Source organism: Puma concolor, chromosome A2 (genome assembly GCF_028749965.1).
Source record: "Puma concolor isolate L17-30 chromosome A2, mPumCon1.1.hap2, whole genome shotgun sequence".
Lineage (NCBI taxonomy): Eukaryota > Metazoa > Chordata > Mammalia > Carnivora > Felidae > Puma > Puma concolor.
Genome location: NC_141668.1, coordinates 55,801,514 through 55,825,837, shown reverse-complemented (window position 1 = coordinate 55,825,837; position 24,324 = coordinate 55,801,514). Strand labels below are relative to the sequence as shown.

Below are 24,324 nucleotides of genomic sequence, written 5' to 3'. Positions count from 1 at the left end.
TTCTCTTTGCCTCTCAAAGGAGACAGCTCCTCCCTTTGCAATGCTCCTTTCCACATTGACAGGGCATACAATTCCCTCTCAGAGGAGAGGCCGCCATGTCAGTTCCTGGGCACAGCCAGCAAGCCAATGGAGTTCCTGCAGAAGGGATACCTTCCATTACCCTATCCAAGAAAGAGAAGTCATCTCTTGTAGGGTTGGCCTGGAGTAAAAAGGATGAAATGCCTGAGCAAGATAGTGCATTTTAGCTGTGCTTATGTGGGGGTGATTACTCCATTGAAGCGAATGCATTTCTGTTGGCCTGCAATCCTTCCCAGTATCTAATTCCCTCTCACCTTGTTGGAGCAGCTGCCGATGTATGTAGAGGGCAGAGTCCCTTTCGCCTGAAGTCAGATGCAATAATAAACCAGATGTTGAATACTGCAGTTGACAGAATTCTGAGAGGTAAAAATACCATACTTACCAGGTTGAATTCTATTTCACAGCCAGAGTTTTATTTGGCTTCTGAGAGTCCAGAGAGAATTCACATGTGTTCTCCAGGCTTTGGTCTCTCGTTTTCTTGTCTGTCATGCTGAGTCTTTTGCTCTGCCACACTGGCAGTTTATTGCATTCAACTCTGATTTTCAAGGTTTCCATCCCAATAACCGAAGGCCTGGACTTAATTGCCATGTTGACGGATGATGCTACAATCGCCACCTGGAATAACGAAGGGCTGCCCGGTGACAGAATGTCAACCGAAAATGCCGCTATCCTAACACACTGTGAGCGCTGGCCTCTGATGATAGATCCCCAGCAGCAGGGAATTAAGTGGATCAAGAATAAGTATGGAACTGACCTGAAAGTCACACACTTGGGCCAGAAAGGGTATGTGAGATCAGAAGGATTGGCTTTCTGCTAAGCTGCTGTGAAATGGGTCTCATTTCTCCGAAGTCCTGGCATTTGCTAGACCCCTCTGCTACTGTGCAGTGTGACAGTATGGCACACATTGTTTATCTGCTCGCTCCTGTTTCACATAAAGTATTTTCGCTGAAAGGTCATTTATGTTGGATGGCAGCCACTTAATCGGAAGATGAAATTAGGTTGAAGATTGGAACAAACACTGTGCCTGAGTGGAAAAATAGATCATTTCCCTAAGGCCAAGAATGGAAATTAGATGTACCGTAATCCTTTAGGGCATTTGACATATGGCGACACAAGAATTGTCACCTGCGTTTATAGGCCTAATGGTGATTAGAATCCTATTTCTGAACATATACTTTGCCTAGAGTAGGATTGCAACATGGCTACAAGTCCCAACATGGAATGCCTTAAGATCATTTCTTCGTCACATTTTACATACAGTTTTTGAGAACTGAATCTATTGAGACTTTCTGTCTTTGGGTCCTCATGACAATACTGTATGATAAATAAAGTCTTGTATGTAGTTGGTTTTCAGTTAATTCTGAATACTTTTAGACTTACTAGTACTTCATTTGACCCTTTTTTCATCTTTTCACACATAAAGTGAAATAAGGAATTTCTGCAGTCGTGCAGATAAATGTACTCCTTGCTTATCTGAATACTTGGGGAAAATTATTTTTGAAGGGGAGAAACTATTTTTGGAGAGGGAGAATGAATGGAGAATTTGGAGAATGAGAATATAATGATAATTTACCACTTACCACAACCGAACCTAAAGGTTTTTTTTTTAAATGAATGTTTGACAAAACCACAAGGCATTTAATATATTTTGAATTTTTTATCAAAAAAAGACCTGTTAAATTAATTTAAATTTATGATGTTTGGATAAGTTACATTTGTCTCAACCATGGTTATTGTCACAAGAACTAATTTACCCATGGACTTAGTCATACTGTTCAATTTCACTTGGAAAATATCACTGTGTAATTCATCTCAAAATGTACTCATTATTTTCTATGTAATCTAATTGAATACTATATAAAAGTTTTCTCTAAGTTTGTCTCACTAAAAAAAATCTACATTACATCAAATATAATTTCAATAATTTGGAACATTTTCCCTGTGCTTATTGACATCTTTATGATATCAATTGTGATTGGATTTTAAGGTTTTTGAATGCCATTGAAACCGCTTTGGCCTTTGGAGATGTCATCTTAGTTGAAAATCTGGAGGAAACAATAGATCCGGTCCTTGATCCACTGCTTGGCAGGAACACAATTAAAAAGGGGAAGTAAGTGTTTTTGAATTTTTAACAAATATTCTGTGCTGCATATGAGTGTGATAGCTTTGTTTGTCAGGCTCAGGATCAAGCATAGTCCACTGGAATCTTCTTAGTGATGGTTCTGAGTTTTCATTCCATGGCACCTACATTCCAAGACAAAAGCAACCTCAAACCTTACGCAGACTTTCAGACTGTTTCCTTGATAGGTTTAGATTCATGTTAGCCAATTCCTGATTTATAAACCACAAAACACATTGCCACAAAGCTGAGGGTAGTTGCTCCTTTATTAGTTCACCCCAAAGAAGTTTAAGAGTTGGCAAAACACCTGTAGTGTGTTTGCCTAAACTGCAGATCTCTTGTATCCTAAGTCCACACACTTTGTTTTAATTCAGCGTCATCCAGCGTCATGGCATCAACAACATGAGGGTTTTGCCATGTTAGTGCTCTTTTCTAATAAACTTGAAATACTTGTAAGCATTAAACTCGTCATTGGGCCTCTGAAATCATTCCCAAACCAGCAGCGGTGCCACCAGCAAGTAGGAACACCCCCAGTGAGCTCTAGTTCCTTCCAAATAGCTGCCATTCCCCCTGGACACCCCACTCTCCAGGACATTCTCCCAGGGCACTGAAGCCACTTCTAAGTAGTCATCACAGCACTTGCTATAAATGTGTTCAAGGTCACCTGTAGCAAGTATGTCTCTGACCAAGCCTGTGTGGGCTCACGGGGGCTTGTGACATTCCATAGGCTCCCTGTGCCTCTTCTCTCAGGACACCAGCCTTCACTAGACTTACTTCACTGCCTTTCCTTCCCTTTTGTTGTTGTTATTGTTTTTCCTTCACAGAGGGATCATTTCAGAATTTTCCCAACACCCTTTTTTTTTTTTGACATCTAGTCTCAGCCTCAAAGTCACCTGTCTCCTTTCCCCTCACCACCTTATTTCTGTCAGTTTTAAGTGGAAATAGGTCTACTTAATGGTAACTAGCTTCTATTTTTTAAACAGTCCCTAACTGATTAGTATTTATTTTACAAGTAAACCCATTTCCAGTGACTGACAACTTATAATTGCTTAATAAGCCAAAATTTACCCAGAGTTGCATTTAGAAAAATCTAATAAGCTACTTGACAAACTGTAACTCTGACATAAACATAATTGTAGCTGTGTCTGATGTGTTAAAAATATAGTGTAAAATCCTAAATGCCACTGAAGTGAAATCTTTGTTATTAAGGTTTTGACTCTATTAGGAAGACCTAAAATTTTTTTTCATTGACATACTCATTCTGTAGCTTTAAGATGAACCTTTAATAACACAATTCGGGTGTAAGAAATTTGGTCACATTCTCTTTCTCTCTGTCTCTATATATTACTTAAATATAGATATAGTAAATATGACTATATATATTTCATGTTATATATTACTTAAATATATAAATGATCTGAATACATAATATAAATTAAATATAATTAAATGTATACACACACACACACATATATATATATACACACATATATATATAATCTGAAATTTCCAGGGACTGATGAATTTGAGTCCTAATTTTTCTTCAGCATGGATATAATTACGTACTATTGTGAATCCCAGAAGTCTTTTATTTCACAAACAAACATGTAAAGCATCAAGGCTTTATCACAAACAATCTAGAACGACTTATTTGAAATTATATTATTACTTAAATATGTACAAATTCTATTAGGTTCTATAGAACAGATCATATCATTCCAGTATTTTTTTTAGAAGGTCAGGAGAGTTTTAAATGGTATGTAAGAATTTAACAAATGGTTTTTATCATGTGCATTTATTACGTTTCTACTTTCTAAACTGTTACATGTGGGAACAATGACTTATAAGAGTGTAAATTCAGATCTGTACCTCCAGTTTTTCCTACTTCCCTTTCCCTTGTGGATGTTTTTAGTGTCTTTTTCCAGAGAATCTCAGTGCTGGTGGAATCCCTGTGTATTGTATCAGTCCCTGAGTAAAACTTCTCTGAGTACTGTTATGCCAGGCACTGTACTGGGTCCTGCAGCTTCAAAGCCCAATAAGGTACAGACCCTGCCTTTAAGGAAGCTACATTTCCTTAGGGGAAAGACAGACGTATAAGCAATAGAAGTAGTATTACCGTGCCTTTGGTGTGATGATAGAAGTTCACATGGCAGGGATTCATCATTTCCATAGTGGAGACTTGGAATGGCTTTGTCGAAAAAAGCACACTTGATCAGATGGACATTTAACAGTAGTGTTGAAAGATGAGTGGACATTTGTCAGGTAGACAAGTGGAGAAGAGAATTTTGGAATGAGGGAACTAATACCAAATAGCAAAACACACAGAAGAGCCCAACAGCTTTGGGAGGACTGCAAATAGGATCCGCATTGAGGGAGAGTCTTGTGCTGGAAGGGAAAAAGGGTAGTAAGGCCTGGGTGAGGTGAAAACAGACACACTGGCAGGACTCCCCGGAGTAGGGATGTCTGGGCACCCACAGATGTCTTCTAAGTTGGCCTTTTTCGATAGGTTGGTAATTCTACCTCTTTTCCCCAAACACACTAAATGGGCCCATTCCTATCAGTAACACCGGTTGACAACAGCAGTGGTTCTTTTTTTTTTTTTTTTTTTAAGTTTATTTTGAGAGAGAGAGAGAGAGTGTGTGTGTGTGTGCGCGCACAAGGGAGGGGCAGAAGGAGAGGGAGAGAGAGAGAATCCCAAGCAGGCTCGGCACTGACAGAGCCCAGTGTGGGGCTCCATCCCATGAAACATGAGATCCTGACCTCAGCCAAAATCAAGAGTTGGACACTTAACTGACTGAGCCACCCAGGCACCCCAACAATAGCAGTGTTTCTTGACCGAAGGACCTTGTCCTCCTGGAATAAGAAATCTGTAGTCTCCTTATTTTCACTTGAGAATCATGAGCATAAGTCAGTGGGGAAACTAGTGAAGACTGGTAAGTATCCTAGGATAGTAACATAATCACATTTGTTTCTGAAAGGACCTGCTATTGGTGGTGTGAAGTATTGATTGAAGGAGCATGGATGGACCTAGGGCCAGGATCTAATTAACAAACAATTATAATCATCCAGTTGAGATATAATATGACCCTAAACTAAGGGATACTAGAGAGAGAGGGGGGAGGACAAATGAAAGGATTCTCAAGGAGTTAATTTCATCAGTTCATGGTCATTAATGGGATTTTGTTGGTAGGGAAAAAAAGGAAGGTTTAAGGGTAATTTCTAGTCTTCTGCCAAGCTAAATGATGTTGGGATTTATAGAGAAATGTGGTAGGGAAAGAGGTAATGATTTCACTTATTAGACCCTCAGAGATTGAGGTGCTACTTTAAGATTCTCAAAAAAGGAAGTCTAAGAAGCCAATGGACATGTAAGTATGGAGCCTGATAAAGAGACCTTGGCTGACCACGTAGATTGGGGAATATCTACACGGAGAGGTAGTTAAACCAACCTGGTAGATGTGATCATTTTGAAACATGTTGTACAGTCAGAAGATCAGAGATCTTCACAGATGACAAAAATGGGGACTAAAAGAATGACTAAATGTCCTCTCAGATGACCTGGTGATGTGGATTTGGAGTTATGGAGGGGATCTGGAGCCGAAAGCCAAGAAAGAATTCTTGAGACATTTTTGGTGCCAAAAGGTGGGGTTTTTTTAAGCACAGGGACAGGACCTGGGACAGAAAGACCTGCCCCGGGATTGTGAGAAGTGACTAACCACATACTTGGGAGTTGGGGGAGGTAAAGGCAAGGTAAGTTTCCAAAAGGACTTTCATCTGCCAAAGAAGATACTGAGATCCTAGGGGCCTAGCTATTGTCAAACTAAGGTGGTTTTTTCCCTCTAGCAAAGCATTAACTTTAAGATAGTTCCTGGAGGAATGTATACTCTACCTATCTCTAGTATTTGTCAGTAGGCTGTAGGTTATAAGGAAATTTAATTTTATCTACCATTTCCTTCTGCCTTTGTTTCCCACATCACTATGACTCTCTGACAGTTAATACATATGTTGGAAACATAATTTCTCAACTTTTTTTTCCAAATAAATAGTCACTACCACCTTTCAGTAGAATTCCTATGAATGCTGCTTGGCCATTGTTACTCTTCCTACTCTTTTTCCCCTAAACCTTGTTTATTTTCTCATCAATGTTTTGGAATATATATATATATATATATATATATATATATATATATATATATATATATAATTTTTTTTTTACCTACAACTTACAGTGTAATTCAGACCTTTCATTTCTTCATGCTGAATGAGGTAACGTCTTTACAGTCTCTCTCTGCTCACTCCTCTCCAACCCAGAGAGTGATTACGATAATCTTTTCCTAACACTGCTTCTGTCACTCACCTGTGGAAGAACCCATTAAGAATTCTGTGTTGTTGGCGCACCTGGGTGGCTCAGTTGGTTAAGCCTCGGACTTGTACTCAGGTCATGATCTCACGGTTTGTGACTTCGAGCCCCATGTCGGGCTCTGTGCTGACAGCTCAGAGCCTGGAGCCTGCTTCGGATTCTGTGCCTCCCTCTCTCTCTGCCCCTCCCATGCTCATGCTCTGTCTCTCTCTGTCTCTTGATAATAAGTAAACGTTTAAAAAAAAATTTTTTTTTAAAAAGAATTCTCTGTTGCCTGTTACATTATTGAAGCTCTTCTGTAAAGCCTAGGAAATGCTTTACCTATTTGATACTTCCATATTCCCTTCATTCGCACAGATTAATTACCCCCTCCTATGATAGGCTGTTTTTTTTTGGCTTCCACTCGTTGTACTCTTTCCAACATGATTTTGAATTTATTGTTTCTTTGAATATACATTTTTCCATCTTTTCCCTAGGACTCGCTATGGGAGGAAAAGTTAATGCAGTGATTAATCCACAGTCTTGAACTAGCTATGTAAATATTTTCAAGAGAGGGGCGCCTGGGTGGCTCAGTCGGTTGAGCATCTGGCTTCAGCTCAGGTCGTGATCTCACCGTTAGTGAGTTTGAGCCCCGCGTCGGGCTCTGTGCTGACAGCTCAGAGCCTGGAGCCTGCTTTCGATTCTGTGTCTCCCTCTCTCTCTGCTCCTTCCCTGCTCATGCTCTGTCTCTCTCTCTCTGTCTCAAAAATAAATAAAACATTAAAAAAAAAACTTAAAGTATTTTCAAGAGAGACTTTAAGGTTGTGAGGTGAGGCTTATGTACTAGCATGTAGTTGTCAGAAATTGGCCCTTGGAGGGGACCCGGGGGGCTCAGTCAGTTGAGCATCCAATTCTTGATTTCAGCTCAGGTCATGATCCCAGGGTTGTGAAATTGAGCCCCACATCAGGGTGCATGCATGGAGCCTGCTTAGGATTTTCTCTCTACCCCCCTTCCTCTGCCCCTCTCCCCCATTCTCTCTCTTTCTCTCTCAAATAAATAAGTAAATAAATAATTGAAAAAATAGCACCAGGGTAGAAGAAGCAGGATAAAATTTGGTTCAAATCTTGGCCCGATACCCTCCAGTTTGGTGATGTGGAATAAGTTGTTTAGGCCATTTTTCTATGTTTACATTTTCTTACCTGGTGAGGGAAAAAATACAAACTGAGCATAGCACACGTAGGTAGTGAGAATAGATTATGTCTCTTGAATCTTGAACCACTGATAAGTACAGTGAGAGTATGAATCAGAGACTAAGCCAGAGATCCAGAAGTGTAAGCCATTGTTTTTTGGAAGTGGGACGTGTGAAAAAGGAATCAGTCATATCTTTTGATGTTTTAAGTTGCCTCCTAAGAACAATAGAGAGTTTTGGTCATTTAAGTTGTATTATTTAATGCTGATACATATAAAATACGTAACATATAAAATTATATAAAGCATAATGATAAATTAGATAAGTATCTTCCATTCAAATTATGAACTAAATTCTTTTTTTTTTTTTTTTTTTTTTCAAAGTTTATTTATTTTTGGGACAGAGAGAGACAGAGCATGAACGGGGGAGGGGCAGAGAGAGAGGGAGACACAGAATCGGAAACAGGCTCCAGGCTCTGAGCCATCAGCCCAGAGCCTGACGCGGGGCTCGAACTCACGGACCGCGAGATCGTGACCTGGTTGAAGTCGGACGCTTAACCGACTGCGCCACCCAGGCGCCCCTGAACTAAATTCTTTAAGCTGCCTTTGTGCTCCTCTCATTTCCCATTGGGCCTCCTCTCCCAAAGGTAGTATTCTAAATTTTGTTAATCATGTCAAAGCTTTATTTAAAATAGTTTCATTTATTTTTGAGTTGGGGCTTTACAAAAATGTCACATAGTATGTGTGTGTGTGTGTGTGTGTGTGTGTGTGTGTGTGTGTGTGTGTGTGTGTGTGTATGTGTGTGTGTATAAAGGGATTTGAAGTTTCTCCTATTAGGTGTCTAAGACTTACCCATATTCTTCTAGCTCTAATTGTTTCATTTTCATCATTGAAATAGTGGTGTCACTTTACCGCAATTTATTAAATGTTCTTATTGAAGGGCCTTGAGGTTATGTTTATGTTTTCTATTCTAAGAAGCCAGGCTGCTATGAATGGTAACATACTGATGATTCGTTTATGCATCTACAGGTGCACACAGCAAGAGATTCTTCATAGTTCGTATTCTGGAGCAGAAGAGTTAAGGTGTAGAGTGTGTGCACAATAAGCTTTAAAACACAACACCAGGGGTGCCTGGGTGGCGCAGTCGGTTAAGCATCCGACTTCAGCCAGGTCACCATCTCGCTGTCCGTGAGTTCGAGCCCGGCGTCAGGCTCTCGGCTGATGGCTCAGAGCCTGGAGCCTGTTTCCGATTCTGTGTCTCCCTCTCTCTCTGCCCCTCCCCCGTTCATGCTCTGTCTCTCTCTCTCTCCCAAAAATAAATAAATGTTGAAAAAGAAAAAAAAAATTAAAACACAACACCAAATTGTTGTCCATAGTGTTCCTAGAAATTCAAATGCTCCCCACCAGTGTGTAAGAACTGTGGTGTCTTTGAGAGAATGGAGGTAGGAGCTTCGACTCATCTGCTGTTTTGTGTAATACAGTAGAGTTCTGTATGGACTACTATTAGCCACCTCTGCTGAGGAGGAACTATTCTACTTCCTTTTTTTTTCACACCTCTTAGTTGTGATTGGAAAAAATTGAGAATACTCCACATTTTGTTACAAGTTGATAAAAACTTTAAAAGTACTTGGGAATAATGTTTGATATTTTAGTGATAGTATTATTTTCATCTGACAAAATGTCTGTTTAAACAGGGTAAATGCTTTCTTGTTACTTCATGTAACACTAAGAAAAAAAGAAAAATTTTAAAAATTCATACATGTGCAAACTAGAAGGTGATATGCAAAATTAAAATACATTGGTTGAAGTAAGAATTATTTTTCTTCTAATGCTGTAAATAAAAAGGAGAAAACAATGGAAAAGAAAACTAATGAGGAAAGGTCCATAGGGCTTTTAATAGAAATACCCATTTGTAATATTATAACAGGAACAGAAAAATTGTGAGTTTACCTTGATCACATCCCAGACTAACCTACATGATTATAAATTTTCTGATGGGCCTCCTGTTCTGATGTTCAACAATGAACATTTTGCTTAACTTTTTTTCTAGTCCCTTCTATCATTACATTTCTTTGCTGTCCTGTCTGTGCAATTACCTTTGTGATTATAGACGTTTCCCTTGTATTGTAAAGACAAGATAGCTTGGAAAACAAGGAAAAGAGGGTTGCAAAGCGGGTGCATGTCTTCATTGTATCCTATTCCTCCCATGCAGGTGGGATACTCCTTGCATTGCACACTCTTGAAAGTCACGTCCCTCACAAAGTTTTCCGCTATTAATAGTGTTTTTGTTTTTTTCAGTTCTGTTTGTTTTAGAGGCCTTTTTTTAACCAATATTAGTTTATTCTTCCTAACAATGAATGTCTGAGAAGATGCTTGTGATAGATATAGCATAGTCCAAAAGTTGAAGTTCATTAATAATTGGAATGTTGTGGAGTATGAAGTAATGAATACTAATTACTCCTTTCATGTCTGACAGCTCCCCGTGGACCAATACATCAGCCCAGACTTTAATTTGGTTCTAGTAATGGTTTCATCAATAGCACATTAAATCTGTGTTTGAGAAGATATACAGTTGAACCTGACCCACATAGTAGATACCACTGTCATAAAATGGCCACAGGCTGACAACAGCTGGGTAATTACAAATAATTAAATCCACCAAACTCCAGACAATCCTAATTTTAAGTAAAATACATCTTATCATATCAATCGACAGAAAACATATCTGGGGAGATTTATCAACATGTACCTTTTCCAAAGCAAATTTACTGGCTTACATATTAGAGAAGCTGCTGATCTGTGAAACATCTTCGTAAAATTATATCTCTTTAATCTTTCAAATCCCCCCCCCCCACAAATATTATTGAAGTAGTTTTTGGACTTTAATCTTAGCTGGAGTAACTTTATTGTAAGGTACAATTTCAGATTGTTTCTGAACTTATAAATATTTTTTAAAAGGCATTTTGTATTTTTCCTCTATTCTTCATGTACTTATCCTTTTAATAATAATCTTCAAGTAGCATGCCCTATATAGAAACTTAAAACTAACAGTGAGGTGCCTGCGTGGCTCAGTCACTTAAGTGTCTGACTCTTGATTTTAGCGCAGTTCTGGATCTCTGAGTTGTGAGTTCAAGTTCCACATGGAGTTCGTGCTGGGTATGAAGCCTACTTTAAAAAGATTTAAAAAACTAACAGAAATATTAGCTATATAATATAAATTTATTTTACAGAAATAATAAGGTAAAAGCTATTTTACAGATATTTATCATGATTGTGTTTCCTAAAAGTGGTACTAAGATTAATAGGGGGAATCGTTTTCAGTTAGCACATTTTCAGTTTGTTCAACATTATTATGTTCCTTGGGTTTGATGCTACATGATTATATTACAGTTGATTATAGATATTTTTACATGGGGTCTTGGGTGGGACTTTAGAACAATGTTAAATTAAATCCCACACTGTGATAAAATGTGCTCTCTTGAGCTGGAAGCTTCTAGTTTTTAAATAAACTCAGGAGGTATGTAGTTCTCTCATTATATCCCTTGTGGGTAGGAATCACTTTATTTTCAAGTTAATTCATGCCCTCCTACGATATAACTCAACATTCTAGTCTATCCTAATTTCTAAATTCAAAATAAAGTTGAATTACAGAAAAGACCTTTCTGTTCCTAAATTCAATCCAGATTTTTTTTTTTTTTTTGGACACATAGTCGTCTGTGTAGTAGTTGTTTGACTTTATGTGAAGGTAAATTCCAAACAGACCACAGACAAAGAACTTGACCTTATTTTCTTTAAAAAAGAAGTTTTCCTTAAAAAAAAAAATGCAAATGGAACCAGAATTTTTTCATGCTGCCTCATAATATTTCAGTATGGATATATTGAAATATGGTATATATCAAAATATGTGTCACAATATTTAACATATAATGCATAGTATATATATTTTCTATATCTCAAAGGAAATAATCTATGATTTTCTTGTTTAGCTTCCATTTTTCTTTCTAAGCAATGGTACCTGGAGTCCTGCACCATGAGTCTTTTTTTTCTTTTCTTTTTTTTTTTTTATAATTCTAATTGAAGTTTGCTTTTATCTGAGAAGGACGTGTTGGTTATATTAACTATATGAAGCAACAAAACAACTCATTTCTATTCAGGACTTTCTTCCTTTTCCTGTGCCGCCTGGCCAGCTGCGCGGCTTTCAGCCGAAACCTTTCTTGAGGGGCGGGGTTTGACCAACTCTGCGGCCCCTCCTGCTGTGGTTGCTAAGTAACGCGGCCCGCTGCCGCGCGTCCCCGGGCGCTGCAGCCGCGCTCCCGGCCAAGCTGTCCCAGCCAAGCTGTCGCAGCTCCCAAGGCCAGTGGAGAAGCGGCTAATTTTAAACAGCGGGACGTGCAGTGAGGTTTTAGATGTCTATAGAAAAGTGTTTTTTTTTTTCTTTCTTTCATTTCTTGAGTGTGTTTTTACCCCAACCAGTGCGACTGTCTTATTCACTTATCTCAAAACCCACCTGCAATCTCTTTACCTTGACAAACAGGCTCTGATTCCTCCTATTCAGGGAACTTGTGTGAATTGTCCGTCTCAAAGTGAGAACCTTCATTACACTGATACAGTATCTTAGGGAATTTCTGTCTAAACAGCACTGTGAGAAAGACTTTGCAACCTTTTTAACAAAAGAGTTGTCGTCGTCATCATCATCAAAATAAAGTCTCCTGCAGCCATTCCTAGTCAAGACCCCAGTCTGCCACAGAAGCAAGTCCTTGTCCTAAACTGAGTATGTTGCTTTTCCAAATTTTGTTTTAGATGGCAATAAAAAAAAAAATAATAATGACGTTGTTTGTTCATGTGCTCAGAATATCTCATCACTAGGGAAAGTCATTCAGCAGCAACACTGAATCTTGAGAACAGTTCCACCAACAGTAAAAGCTACTTCCTTACCTTCCAGACACATACCTTAGATATAAAACGTCCAGGTTATAATATCCAACTTGAAATTCTCATCTTGATTATGTTGAGATCATGCTGCCTCAACGCACAGAGATTCTGGTTTTCAGGTAAATTTGATGATTGGGAGAAATGTTTCCCCATGTCTGTCACAGAAATGCTGTGAACTTTGGTTAAGCCATCATTTCATGTGTGTGTGTGTTTGTTTTTGTTGTTCTTTTTTTCTTTTAATTTTAGTTAAATCCAAACTAGTTGACATATAGTGTAATAATGGTTTCAGGAATAGAATTTAGTGATTCATCACTTACATCTAACACCCGCTGCTCATCCCAACAAGTGTCCTCCGTAGTGCCCATCACCCATGTAGTGGTTTTGATGTCGTTTGTTTACCAGTCCTTCACAATAGTGATGACCTTCTGTGACTTGAAGAAATTAGAAACCTTTTCATTCCAAAACACCTTTCAGCTGAACTTTGAATAAACTTTGAAAGAATTTTGAAATTCGAAATGTATCTGGTTTTTATTTAAACCTGACCTATGGAAAACCAAATTAATAGTTAACTTGTAGATGGTGGTCTTTTATACAATAATTTATGCCACTAACTAGTGAGCATTTTGGTGTTTTTAAAAGACTCTCTTTTTTTTCCTGAGAGCCAAAAGATAGAAAATTTTTCTCTACTTTGATTTATTTTAAAGATTTTATAAATTAATTCATTTTATAAAAATATCTACCAGAAATTACAAGTCTTTGGTTAGACCTGGGCACCTCAATAATTAGTGCTATTCTCCTTCTCTAAGCAAAGATAAGCAGGGCACATTCTCTGAGCTGTGTCTTTATATTTTTTCTTCTAGCGGCTGTAGATGGTTACTGAGTCCATCATATTTTCTCAGTACCCTTTTGTGATCGACGGTCAGACAGGTCAGTGGAGGCTGGGGTCACAAGCTGTCAGTATCAAACAGCAAATTAACCTACAGTGTGCTGTAGTGAAATGAACTTTATACTAGGAGTCTAGAGACCCAGGTTCTAGTCCCAGCTCTGCCACTAAGCTATGTGACCTTGGACAAGTCATAAACTATTTGGGTCCATAAAAAGGAATCAGTTGAATGATCGCTAGGGGCCCTTCTTGCTCTAAAACTACAAGTCTGCTAGGTGAAAATGTTTTTGATTCACCCTATGTCCTATCCAATAAAACTGTAGTGTTTGTATTACGGAAAATAATTTTATTTCTGATCTGAAGTCATATAATCAGTCACCTGCACACCAGGCAGTGAGAAAAGGGGGCAGGAGAAGGTCACTGTCTTGAAAGGGTGAATAAAAACCCTCTAGGAGCAACCCTACCCAAAGCTTCAGAGATTGCTGCCCCACGTGATTCTCATGGTGGTGTAATGTCAGGGGCAAGTCCTGTTCGTGGGGGACATGGGGCCAGAAAATGGGTTAAGAATTACTATTTTTTTTTTCAACGTTTATTTATTTTTGGGACAGAGAGAGACAGAGCATGAACGGGCGAGGGGCAGAGAGAAAGGGAGACACAGAATCGGAAACAGGCTCCAGGCTCTGAGCCATCAGCCCAGAGCCCGACGCGGGGCTCGAACTCAGGGACCGTGAGATCGTGACCTGGTTGAAGTCGGACGCTTAACCGACTGCGCCACCCAGGCGCCCCAAGAACTACTATTTTAAGATAATAGCCACAGTTCCAAGTTTTATGTTGTTCTTCACACCTGCTCTTGCTTCTCATTGGAGTTTAGGTTCAAGAGCTCATAGCTACCCACTATATTCTAGAAGTCATAACTTCTGGACTCCTGTCTTTCACAGAAACAGTGAAGTGATTGTTTGCTTTTCCCACCCCTGTGGTTAACTCCGTTGTTTTTTTGGATCCTTCAAATCATGAGAGAGCACTAGCAGTCTGTTTAATTTTCCCAGATAGGAGATTAACCAAAAATTAACCTAGCAGCAATGATAAAACCCACTGAGTCATTATGCAGTTTTTGCCTTTCATAGATCATAAACACCCCAATTGAGGATAATTTACTATCCCTGGGAAATCTGAACTTGTCAAATAATGTTTCCAAGCAAAATGTAAAACCCAATTTTGTAGGCAGACATCCTTCTCTTTTCCTCTGATTAACTGTCTCCTCACTGATACAATCAGACCCGTCCCTCAAGCAGGTAGGTTTCTCATTCTCAAACCGAGGTATGTGAGTGCCTCATGGTATACGTTGGTGTACAAGGGAAGTGTGCAAGATAAATTTTGAGCCACAGAATTGTCTCTGAGCTATTTTATGGAGCATTGCTTTATCTCAGATATTTGGTTAAGTATTTAACCAGTTTAAAGCTTTTTCACCTACACCCAGAAGTAAAATTGTTCAAACCACATGCTTCATGTTGGCCAATCTCACACTTTTCTTCATGAAAGCCTTTGGAGGGGAGCAATGTTATGTGTAGTAGCTGATGGGAAAAATCATAGCGTGGTGTTACTGGGAAGTCGAGTGGGATTAGCTGCCGTTTCCTTGGAGGAGATTACATTCCTAGCCCTAACAGCGTGATCTTCTAGAGTGGCGAGAGGGTGAACAACCTGTCCTGATGCAACCCATGAGGTAAGAATGGTTTTTAAAGGGTTGTCAACCAAGATGAGTATTTGAGAAAGATGTATATGGCCCACAAAACCTGAAGTATTTGCTCTCTGGCCCTTGATAGAAACAGTTCTCCAGTCCCTGCTCTAGAGAGCTTTCTCCCTGAGGCCCAGCCACCTAGAACTTCCAAAAGTAAGTTAGTCGTCTTGTGGAGGCTTGTTTTGATTTTCACATGTGGACGATATACACATCCTCACATATAGACCTCGAAATTAAACTGACTTGTCACCTCAGTTCCTCAGCCTGTGACACCGAGATAAGTAGACAACAATGAGAGAAATGGTGGAGTTGGTTTGTTCAGTGTTCTTCATTTAAATGCAATTTTTTATTTTCCTTTTATTTTTAATTTTTTTTGGTGTTTATTTTTGAGAGAGAGAAAGACTGCGCACAAATGGGGGAGGGGCAGAGAGAGAGGGAGACACAGAATCCAAAGAAGGCTGTGAAGTGTCAGCAGAGAGCCTGAGGTGGGGCTTGAACTCATGAACCGTGAGATCATGAGCTGAACCAAAGTCAGATGCTTAACCGACTGAGCCACCCAGGCTCCCCTAAATACAATTTTATAAATTATAAAAAAGTCTACATTCTCTTTCTATCTGGGGCTAAAGGTTAGTGGTTAAAACCAGAAGTTTATGAAGTATGAACTCAAATCCAGTAAAAATTCATAAACAAATTAGGAAAATTGAATCTAAAATCAAGGAAGGTTGTGACAGACCTGGCATTTCTGAAATACTGCTCTGAGAAGGAATGAATTCAAACCAAGATGGGGCCGTAATCAGAAAATCCCAAGAAGCACCAGAGGTTTATTCAAGTATGGGTTTTATTACTGTGATGATACAAATGAGTATCAGTTTGAATCCTGCTTACATATGAGAACTGAGGCATAGTAATTACATGAAACCTTCATTCTTGAAAGTTCCTTTAAAAGCCAGTCCTGTAAATCCTGAAGCCTAGGGTAATGGTAATGCAGTGAATAGTGCTAGTGAAGGAAGATGTTCTCAAAGCTACTTTTGAGATCAGTTTTGGGAACCCTTGGAAAGAAATTCAAGCAATGGGAAAAATTTTGTTCTAAACAAAGATGTGGTTGAATATGTTTTCAGTCAACAAGAAGTGGGTTAACTAAGAAAGATAGCCTTGTCATAGAAGACCATCCTGTGACATGCCTCACTGTGCTCAAAAGCATGAGCGTCTGAGAAACCAGTTATCAGCACAGTTCCTTACCTTACAGGTTGATAAAAGCCCATATGGTACGAACTGACCTTTTGCTAGCTTTTTGTTGTTTTTGTCTTTCTTGGTAGCACTGTTACTATTCACATACTGTGCAATTTCATCATATAAAGTGCACAAGTAAGTGGGTTTCCGTATATGCACACACTGGGCAGCCATTACTACGGTTTTAGGCTGAGACTCTTGGGCACCCACTCGTGTCCTTTCTGTCTCTACAGATGTGCCCATTCTGGACGTTTCCTGTAAGTAGAATCATAAAATATGTGGTCCTGTGTGGCTACCTGCTTTTACTTGGCACAGTCTTTTCAAAGTTCATCCACGTTAGGTATTACCAGTACTTCTTTCCTTTTTGTTGCCGAATAACATTCCTTTGTTTGGACGCTCTGTAGTTGGTTTATTCTTGAGTTTACAGGCATTTGGATTTTTTCCCCCTTTTGGCTGTTAGGAATAACACTGCTATGAACCTTTGTGTATAGATCTTAAGTGGACCTGTGTTTTCATTCTTTGGGATCTTGGAGCAGAATAGCTTGGTTAAATGGTAGCTTTGTGTTTAAGATTGTGAGAAACTGCCGAATTGTTTTTCAAAGTGGACCTGCAATTTTACATTCCCACCAACAGCGTATAAAGGGTTCTGGTTTCTCTATATCCTTGCCAACACTTGTTATGGTTTAGTGTGTGTGTGTGTGTGTGTGTATTTTAAGTTTTTGTTAAAGTAATTTGTACACCCAACAGGGGACTCAAACTCATGACCCCAAGATCAAGAGTAGCATGGTTTTTTCGGCTAAGCCAGCCAGGTGCCCTGTGTTTTTGTTGTTGTGTATTATAGCCTTGCAGTGGATGTGAAGTGGCACCTCACTGGGGCTTTGCTTTGCATTTCCCTGATGACTAATGGTGTTGAACATCTTTTCAGATGCTTATTGGCCATTTGTGTATCATCTTTAGAGGAATGTCTATTCGCCTTCTTTGCCTGTGTTTTAATTGGGCAGATCTTTGATCTTGATATGGCCATCACATTGTAGGCACCTAATGTGTATTCATTTATTGAACAGACTAGATGAATGGCTGCATTGGTATGTAATATTTTATACTCATAATGCCTAATATGAGAGAGTGAAGTAATAATGTTTGTGAGAACAGAGACCCTGCCTGTTTCTTTTATGCCCAGTGCCTTCAACACTCTCCTAGAGCTTGGCATGGTGTAGGTGTTCAATAACTGCTTGTTGAGTGACTGAATGGTTGTAACATTTTTTACTACAAATACAAATAACAGAAGAAATTATCAATAAGGTACATGATTACTTTAATGAGCATGATATCAACTGGAAAATATTTGCAAACATGTGAACAGATGGTGTCATTGCCATGACCTGTGGAACAAGGGCATGGGGCCACTGTGCTCACTGGATACACCAAGAGCTGCTGTCTGGTTCATTTATAAAACATTTGGCCTGTGGTTCATTCATCTTTTTTCTGTCTCAGTGTTTCTCTTTAACAGTGATATGAATACTCTTTTTATTTATTTTTTTTAAGGGGAGCTATATTATACAGTCATATGCTGTTTCAGAAGACATGTGCTACCTAAATTGCTCTTCATCCTTCTAGAAAAAAATATTAAAGAGTAGGAAGTCTTGACACAGTAAAAACAACCCAAGACTAGGTAACATGAATGAATTCACCATTTAACTTAATAAAAAATGTCTCCAAAGGTGACCTCTTGGGCAGATCGTTTTCAAGCTTAGACACTTCATCAGAAACTGAAAGTCTTTGTTGCAAATATAAGATTTATGCAATGCAAACAAAACTTGAGAGTTCGATGAAGATGAGAAGTAATGAATCTTCTCAATATTTTGAGGTTTTGAGCTGTAGTGACTAAAGCTTTAGTGATTAAGAGTGATTTTGTGATTAAAGCTTTAGCAATTTAAGAATACTATGACTTTTTAAATAATCTTGACACACGAAAATTGTTTCATAACAATGTTCCTAGTCAGATTAAATGGCCATTGGTTCTGAAGTCCTTTCCTTACCGTGTGACCCAAGAGACTAATCCCAGAGTAAAATATAATTAGGAAACATTCACCAACAGCAACCTAAAATACTGCCACATTACAAATTTTGGGCATCTCTCCTCACGTTTAAAGAAAAGTTGTTGCAAACATTGAGGCATTGTAATAAAAAGGATTGTTACCTGAATGCTGAACTTACTGTTCAATGTCTCTTTTAATTCATCCAGTTTTCCAAAATTGATAAATTTAGTGAAATAACATTTTACCTGTAAGTCTGATTTTTTAAAAATACTATATTTACATTAAAGATAATACGGCCTTTGGATAAAATTCTATCATCATTAGGATTCATCTACAATTAAACTACTTTATACACTTAAGTATGAAAGAATGCAGAATTTTGTAATTAAAATAGGCTGAGAAGGTGCTCTTTGTTTTGGGCTCACTCCTAGGCTTCTTACGTGCATTTTTACTCCAGTACGGTTTGGACCTCTGATGGAAAAGTTGGAGAAGTTTCAATATTTGTGATTTGTCACATGAATTTAAAAACTCCCACTACTGGAGAAGGTTCCCCACAGGGGGAAAAAAAAAAGCCACAAAACAGCTTGGTAGTTTTTAATAGAATTAACAGTGACTATTATAGAAAGAATTTTCAGAGGGAAGAGTAAAGGAACCCCGCAGAAGAGTCCAAGCAAGCAAGGACTTGCATCAGCCAGAAGCCATCACCACCTCTAAGCCTGAAGGTGTTACTTGGCCCTGTGAGTGGAGCTATGGGGAAGGAGACCATCCCAAACCTGGAATCTGGTCATAGCAGGACACAGTCTTCGCCAGACCATGGCGCTGAGGCAGGGAAGATGTACGCTGAACTCCCTGTCCTGTGCTGCGATCTCTTACTACTGCTTGCATTGACCAAAGCCCTTCCAGAACCCAGAGGGCAACAGAGCCCTCATGATGAAGTCCTTACATGTTACTCCACAGTATCTGAGGTAGAAAAAAGTCAGGCCCTCCGCTCAGGGAGAAGCTGCATTCGTTCAGACCTTTGCTTGCAATTGCAGAAGCCACCTCCATCTAGCTTAAGCAAAATGAAGACTGTGTCACAAGGCTGCAGGGTGAAACGGCAGCTGAGTTAAAAAGGCAGGCAGGAAGATGGGACCTGGGAGCTCATAAAATCCAGAACATGCTCCTTTTGTGTTACGCTTCAATCCATTACTGGTTTAATCTTCCCTGGGAAACCAGGAAAGTCTTTCTCTGCTGCGTGGTTTGCCAGGAGGAGAGGGTGAACTTCAACATGAGTTTGTAGGTTTTATTTCTGATTCCCGCTCTTTGTTCCAATCCCAGCTCCCAGGAAAACTCACTCTGACTGGAATACTTTGGATGAAGTGCAACGCTGCTGGTCCCTGTGCCAAGGGAACAGGGATATAGGACAGAAACGTGCTGAGATCCCACCCCCATGCATTCCACACAGGACAGTTCTTAAACTTTGCTTTTGAGCCAGTGCCAAAACTACTGAAATACAAAGTAATTTTAAGTATATGTGTATTTTGAATATGTATATAAATTTTAAGAACATATGCACTTAATACACATGCACACAAGCGCAAATACATACTCATTTTATCCTGTAAGAACAACAATGTTTAATGTAAGGTTTATCACAGAAAGTATTATAGAACCTAACATTTGTTGTTATACAACTTTATATAATGTATTGAATTTTCTTGTTACAGTGACTTTGAGATGAGTACCGTTTTCACCATTTGGCATGTAAAAAATTGTGTAGAGGTTGAGTAGATCATTCCTATTTCTTTTATACTTCAGAGAGATAGTAGCTGAAAAATTTTGAATCACCTGGTCTTACAGCCTAGATACACTATCAGAATAAAGGAATGGGATGACACCAAAATATCGATTATGGTTCATGGGACTCTCCTGAATGTTTGTGTTGTACCCCTTTAGATATATCAGGATTGGAGATAAAGAATGTGAATTTAACAGGAACTTTCGCCTTATCCTTCACACAAAACTGGCAAATCCTCACTATCAGCCAGAATTGCAAGCTCAGACAACCCTCCTCAATTTCACGGTCACAGAAGATGGTCTAGAAGCCCAGCTCCTGGCAGAGGTGGTCAGTATTGAAAGGCCAGATCTGGAGAAACTTAAGGTAAAAATTATGAAATTGTGTGTCAGCACTTACTGTCTGCTTTGCACAAGTTACAGTGTTTAGACACAGGAGTATAAGATAGGATTCCTGCCCTCCACAGCTTTATGGTCTAACTAAGAAAAATGAGGATGTATGTGAACAATAAACAGTTCAAGGGCACTCCTGTTAAAGAAAGTAGTTAGCATCGTGCCCCTGGTAGGAGTTGGGCTAGCTGTAGGTCTGGTTTGATGCAGGTCACTAGGACAAATAAGGAGACATATAAATCATGGAAAACAGAAGTAGAGAAGCAGATACATGTTCTCGTAGGTTCAGTGATAACAGTCCAATTCAGTCATGACAAAAGAAAGAAAAAGAAGACTAATAGAGTAAGGTGGGAAAAATCAAGAGGCTCATAGCTAGTGATGATTAGCACTTACTGGAAAATGTATGACTTTACACTGACTTTAAAAAATACTGAAAATACTTAAAATGAGGGTTGAATACAAAAAAACTAAAAAACAAAAAAAAACCAGAAAACAAAAAAACACAAACAAAAAGACAGAGGAAGCCTGAAAAGGTAGAAAGAAGTCAATGGTAGAGGTGAGTGGTTGCTACAGAGACCGTATGACCTGCAAAACCAATGATATTTACTGTCTGGCCTTTTATGGAAGATGTTTGCTGCTCCTGGTGTAACGGTTTTCAAATGGTAAATTCTCAGAACATCAGGATCAGCCGGAGGCCTGAAATGCAAAGTCTCAAGCCACAGACCAGGTCTTGCCAAATGTGAGATTCTGGAGGTAGGCCCAGCGGTCTGTTTTACCAACCCCTGCAAGGGATTCTCACCCATGTTCAGACCCCATTTGAGACGGCTTTTAATTGGATTGATTTCTGTGTCAGCCAAAGACAGCTCTGAGTTCAAGGCTGGGTGTGAGTGGGCACAGTTCCCTGAGGTCTTCTGGCAGGTGTGCTCACATTCAGTGGCATTGCAACCTGCCAGCCCCGAGTGACCCAAGGGCAGTGTTCAGAGATCGCAGGGGTGCTGCTTTGTGCATAACTGCCAGCTTGGACAGGGAACATGTCTACATTCGAAACACCCCCAAGACCATATAAAAAAAATAGTCTTGAGGCACCTGGTTGCTCAGTTGGCTAAGCATCCAAGTCTTGATTTTTGGCTCAGGTCATGATCCCACGGTCATGGGATCACACCTCCCATTGTGCTCCAAGCTGAATGTGGAGCTTGCTTAAGATTCTCTTTCTCTCCCTCTGCCCCTCTCCCTTATTCATGTATGCTCTCTATAAAAAAAGAAAAGAAAAGAAAAGAAAAAAATAGACTTGTTATGGTAATACACTTAGGTTTTTTTCCCCCCAAATCCTTCACAGTTTGGTTAATTTCTTTTTTTTAAGTTTATTTATTTTGAGGGAAAGAGCATGAGCAGGGGAAGGGCAGAGAGAGAATCTGAACCAGGCCCCATGCTGTCAGCATGGAGCCCAACCTAGGGCTCGATCTCACGAACTGTGAGATCATGCCCTGAGCCAAAATCAAGAGTTGGACACTAAATTGACTGAGCCTCCCAGGCACCCCTGGTTAATTTCTTTATATGCTTTTACTTTAGATAATGGAATTTTTCACACATGCACATAAAATAGTTACAAATTTCCATGTTGGCATCATTTAGCTTCAGTGATGAGCAATATTTTGCCTTTCTACCCTACTTTTTTATCAGAAGCAAGCTTTTAAAATAAATGTTAATTTATTTTGGAATAATTTTAGATTTATTTACAGAAAAGTTGCAAGATATTACAGAGTTCCTCTATATCACTAGCCCATTTTAAGTTTCTTCCAATGTTATCCTTCTTCTTTGTAACATAAAAATAAAATGTACTTAAAATACTGGTCTGCTTCCGAGTGCCTGGGTGGCTCAGTCAGTTAAGCCTGCACCTCTTGATTTTGGCTCAGGTCATGATCTCACAGTTTTGAGATGGAACCCCTCTTCAGGCTCTGTGCTGAGCATGGAGCCTGCTTGGGATTCTCTCTCTCTCTCTCTCTCTCTCTCTCTCTCTCTCTCTTTCTCCTTCTCTTTCTCCTTCTCTTTCTGCTCCTTCCCTGCTTGTGCTCTCTCTTTCTCAAAATATATACTAAAAAAATTTTTTTAGCAAAATAGTGTTCCGCTTCAATAACACATGTCCATTTGATGTTGTTCATTAAGACATAGTAATATTTCTTCCTATTTTTATAAGGTTTATTGAGATTTAATTCACCTACCCTTTTTTCCCTCAAACTGTTATTGAAATTCTAGTTAACATAAAGTGTAATATTGTTTTCAGGAGTAGAATTTAGTGATTCATCCCTTACATATAACACCCAGTGCTCAACACAAGTGCCCTCCTTAATGCCCATCATGCATTTAGCCCATCTCCCACCCACCTCCTTCCACGAACCTTCAGTTTGTTCTCTAATCCTAGTCTCTTATGGTTTGTTTCCCACCTTTTCCCCCCTTTTCTATATGTTTATCGGTTTTGTTTAAGTTGTATGTATGAGTAAAATCATTCGGTATTTGTTTTTCTCTGCCTGACTTATTACACTTAATATACTCTAGCTCCATCCACATCATTGCAAATGGCAAGGTTTCATTCCTCTTGATGGCCATTGTCTGTATATACCACATCTTCTTTATTCATCAGTTGATGGACATTTGGGCTGCCTCCATAGTTTGGCTATTGCTGATAATGCTGCTATAAACACAGGGGTACGTGTACCCCTTTGAGTCTATTTTCATATCCTCTGGGTAAATACCTAGTAGTGCAATTGATGGGTCATAGGGTAGTTCTATTTTTAACTTTTTGAGGAGCCTCCATACTGTTTTCCAGAGTGGCTGCACCAGTTTGCATTCCCACTAACAGTGTTAGAGATTCTCCGTTCTCCACATCCTTGCCAACACTTGTTGTTTGTGTTGTTAATTTTAGCCATTCCGACTAGTGTAAGGCGGCATCTCATTGTGGTTTTGATTTGTGTTTCCCTGATGATGAATTATGTTGAGCATCTTTTCGTGTGTCCATCTGGATGTCTTCTTTGGAAAACCGTCTGTTCAAGTCTCATGCCCATTTCTTAACTGGGTTATTTGTTTTCTGGGTGTTGAGATTGATAGTTCTTTATAGATACTGGTTATTAACCCTTTATCATATATGTCATTTGCAAAGATCTTTTCCCATTCTGTAGGCTGCCTTCCAGTTTTTATTGATTGTCTCCTGCTCTGTGCAGAAGTTTTTTCTTTTGATAAAGTCCCATTACTTCATGTTTGCTTTTGTTTCCCTTACTAGACACGTGTCTAGTAAGAAGCTGCTCTGGCCGAGGTCAGCAAGGTTGCTGCCTATGTTCTCTTCTAGGATTTTGATGGTTTCCTGTCTCACGTTTAGGTCTTTCATCCATTTTGAGTTTACTTTTGTGTATGGTATAAGAAAGTGGTCTAGTTTCATTCTTCTGTATGTTGCTGTCCAGTTTTCCCAACACCATTTGTTAAAGAGACTGTCTTTTTTCCATTGGATATTCTTTCTTGCTTTGTCAAAGATTGGTTGACCATATAGTTGTGGGTCCATTTCTGAGTTTTTTATTCTGTTCCATTGGTCTATGTGTTGATTTTGCACTGGTATCATATTACCTTGATGA

General features: G+C 39.1%; 1 protein-coding gene across 2 annotated transcripts in view; it reads left to right on the top strand.

Moving 5' to 3' along the window:
• DNAH11 (dynein axonemal heavy chain 11) overlaps positions 1-24,324 on the top strand; it is a 352,527-nt gene that overhangs the window by 273,187 nt on the left and 55,016 nt on the right. For both annotated transcript variants that reach the window (XM_086694494.1, XM_086694493.1), the window contains 3 exons: positions 626-861; positions 2,066-2,188; positions 20,477-20,681. In XM_086694494.1, coding sequence (XP_086550620.1) covers positions 626-861; positions 2,066-2,188; positions 20,477-20,681 — 564 coding nt within the window. The remainder of the gene's footprint in view (positions 1-625; positions 862-2,065; positions 2,189-20,476; positions 20,682-24,324) is intronic.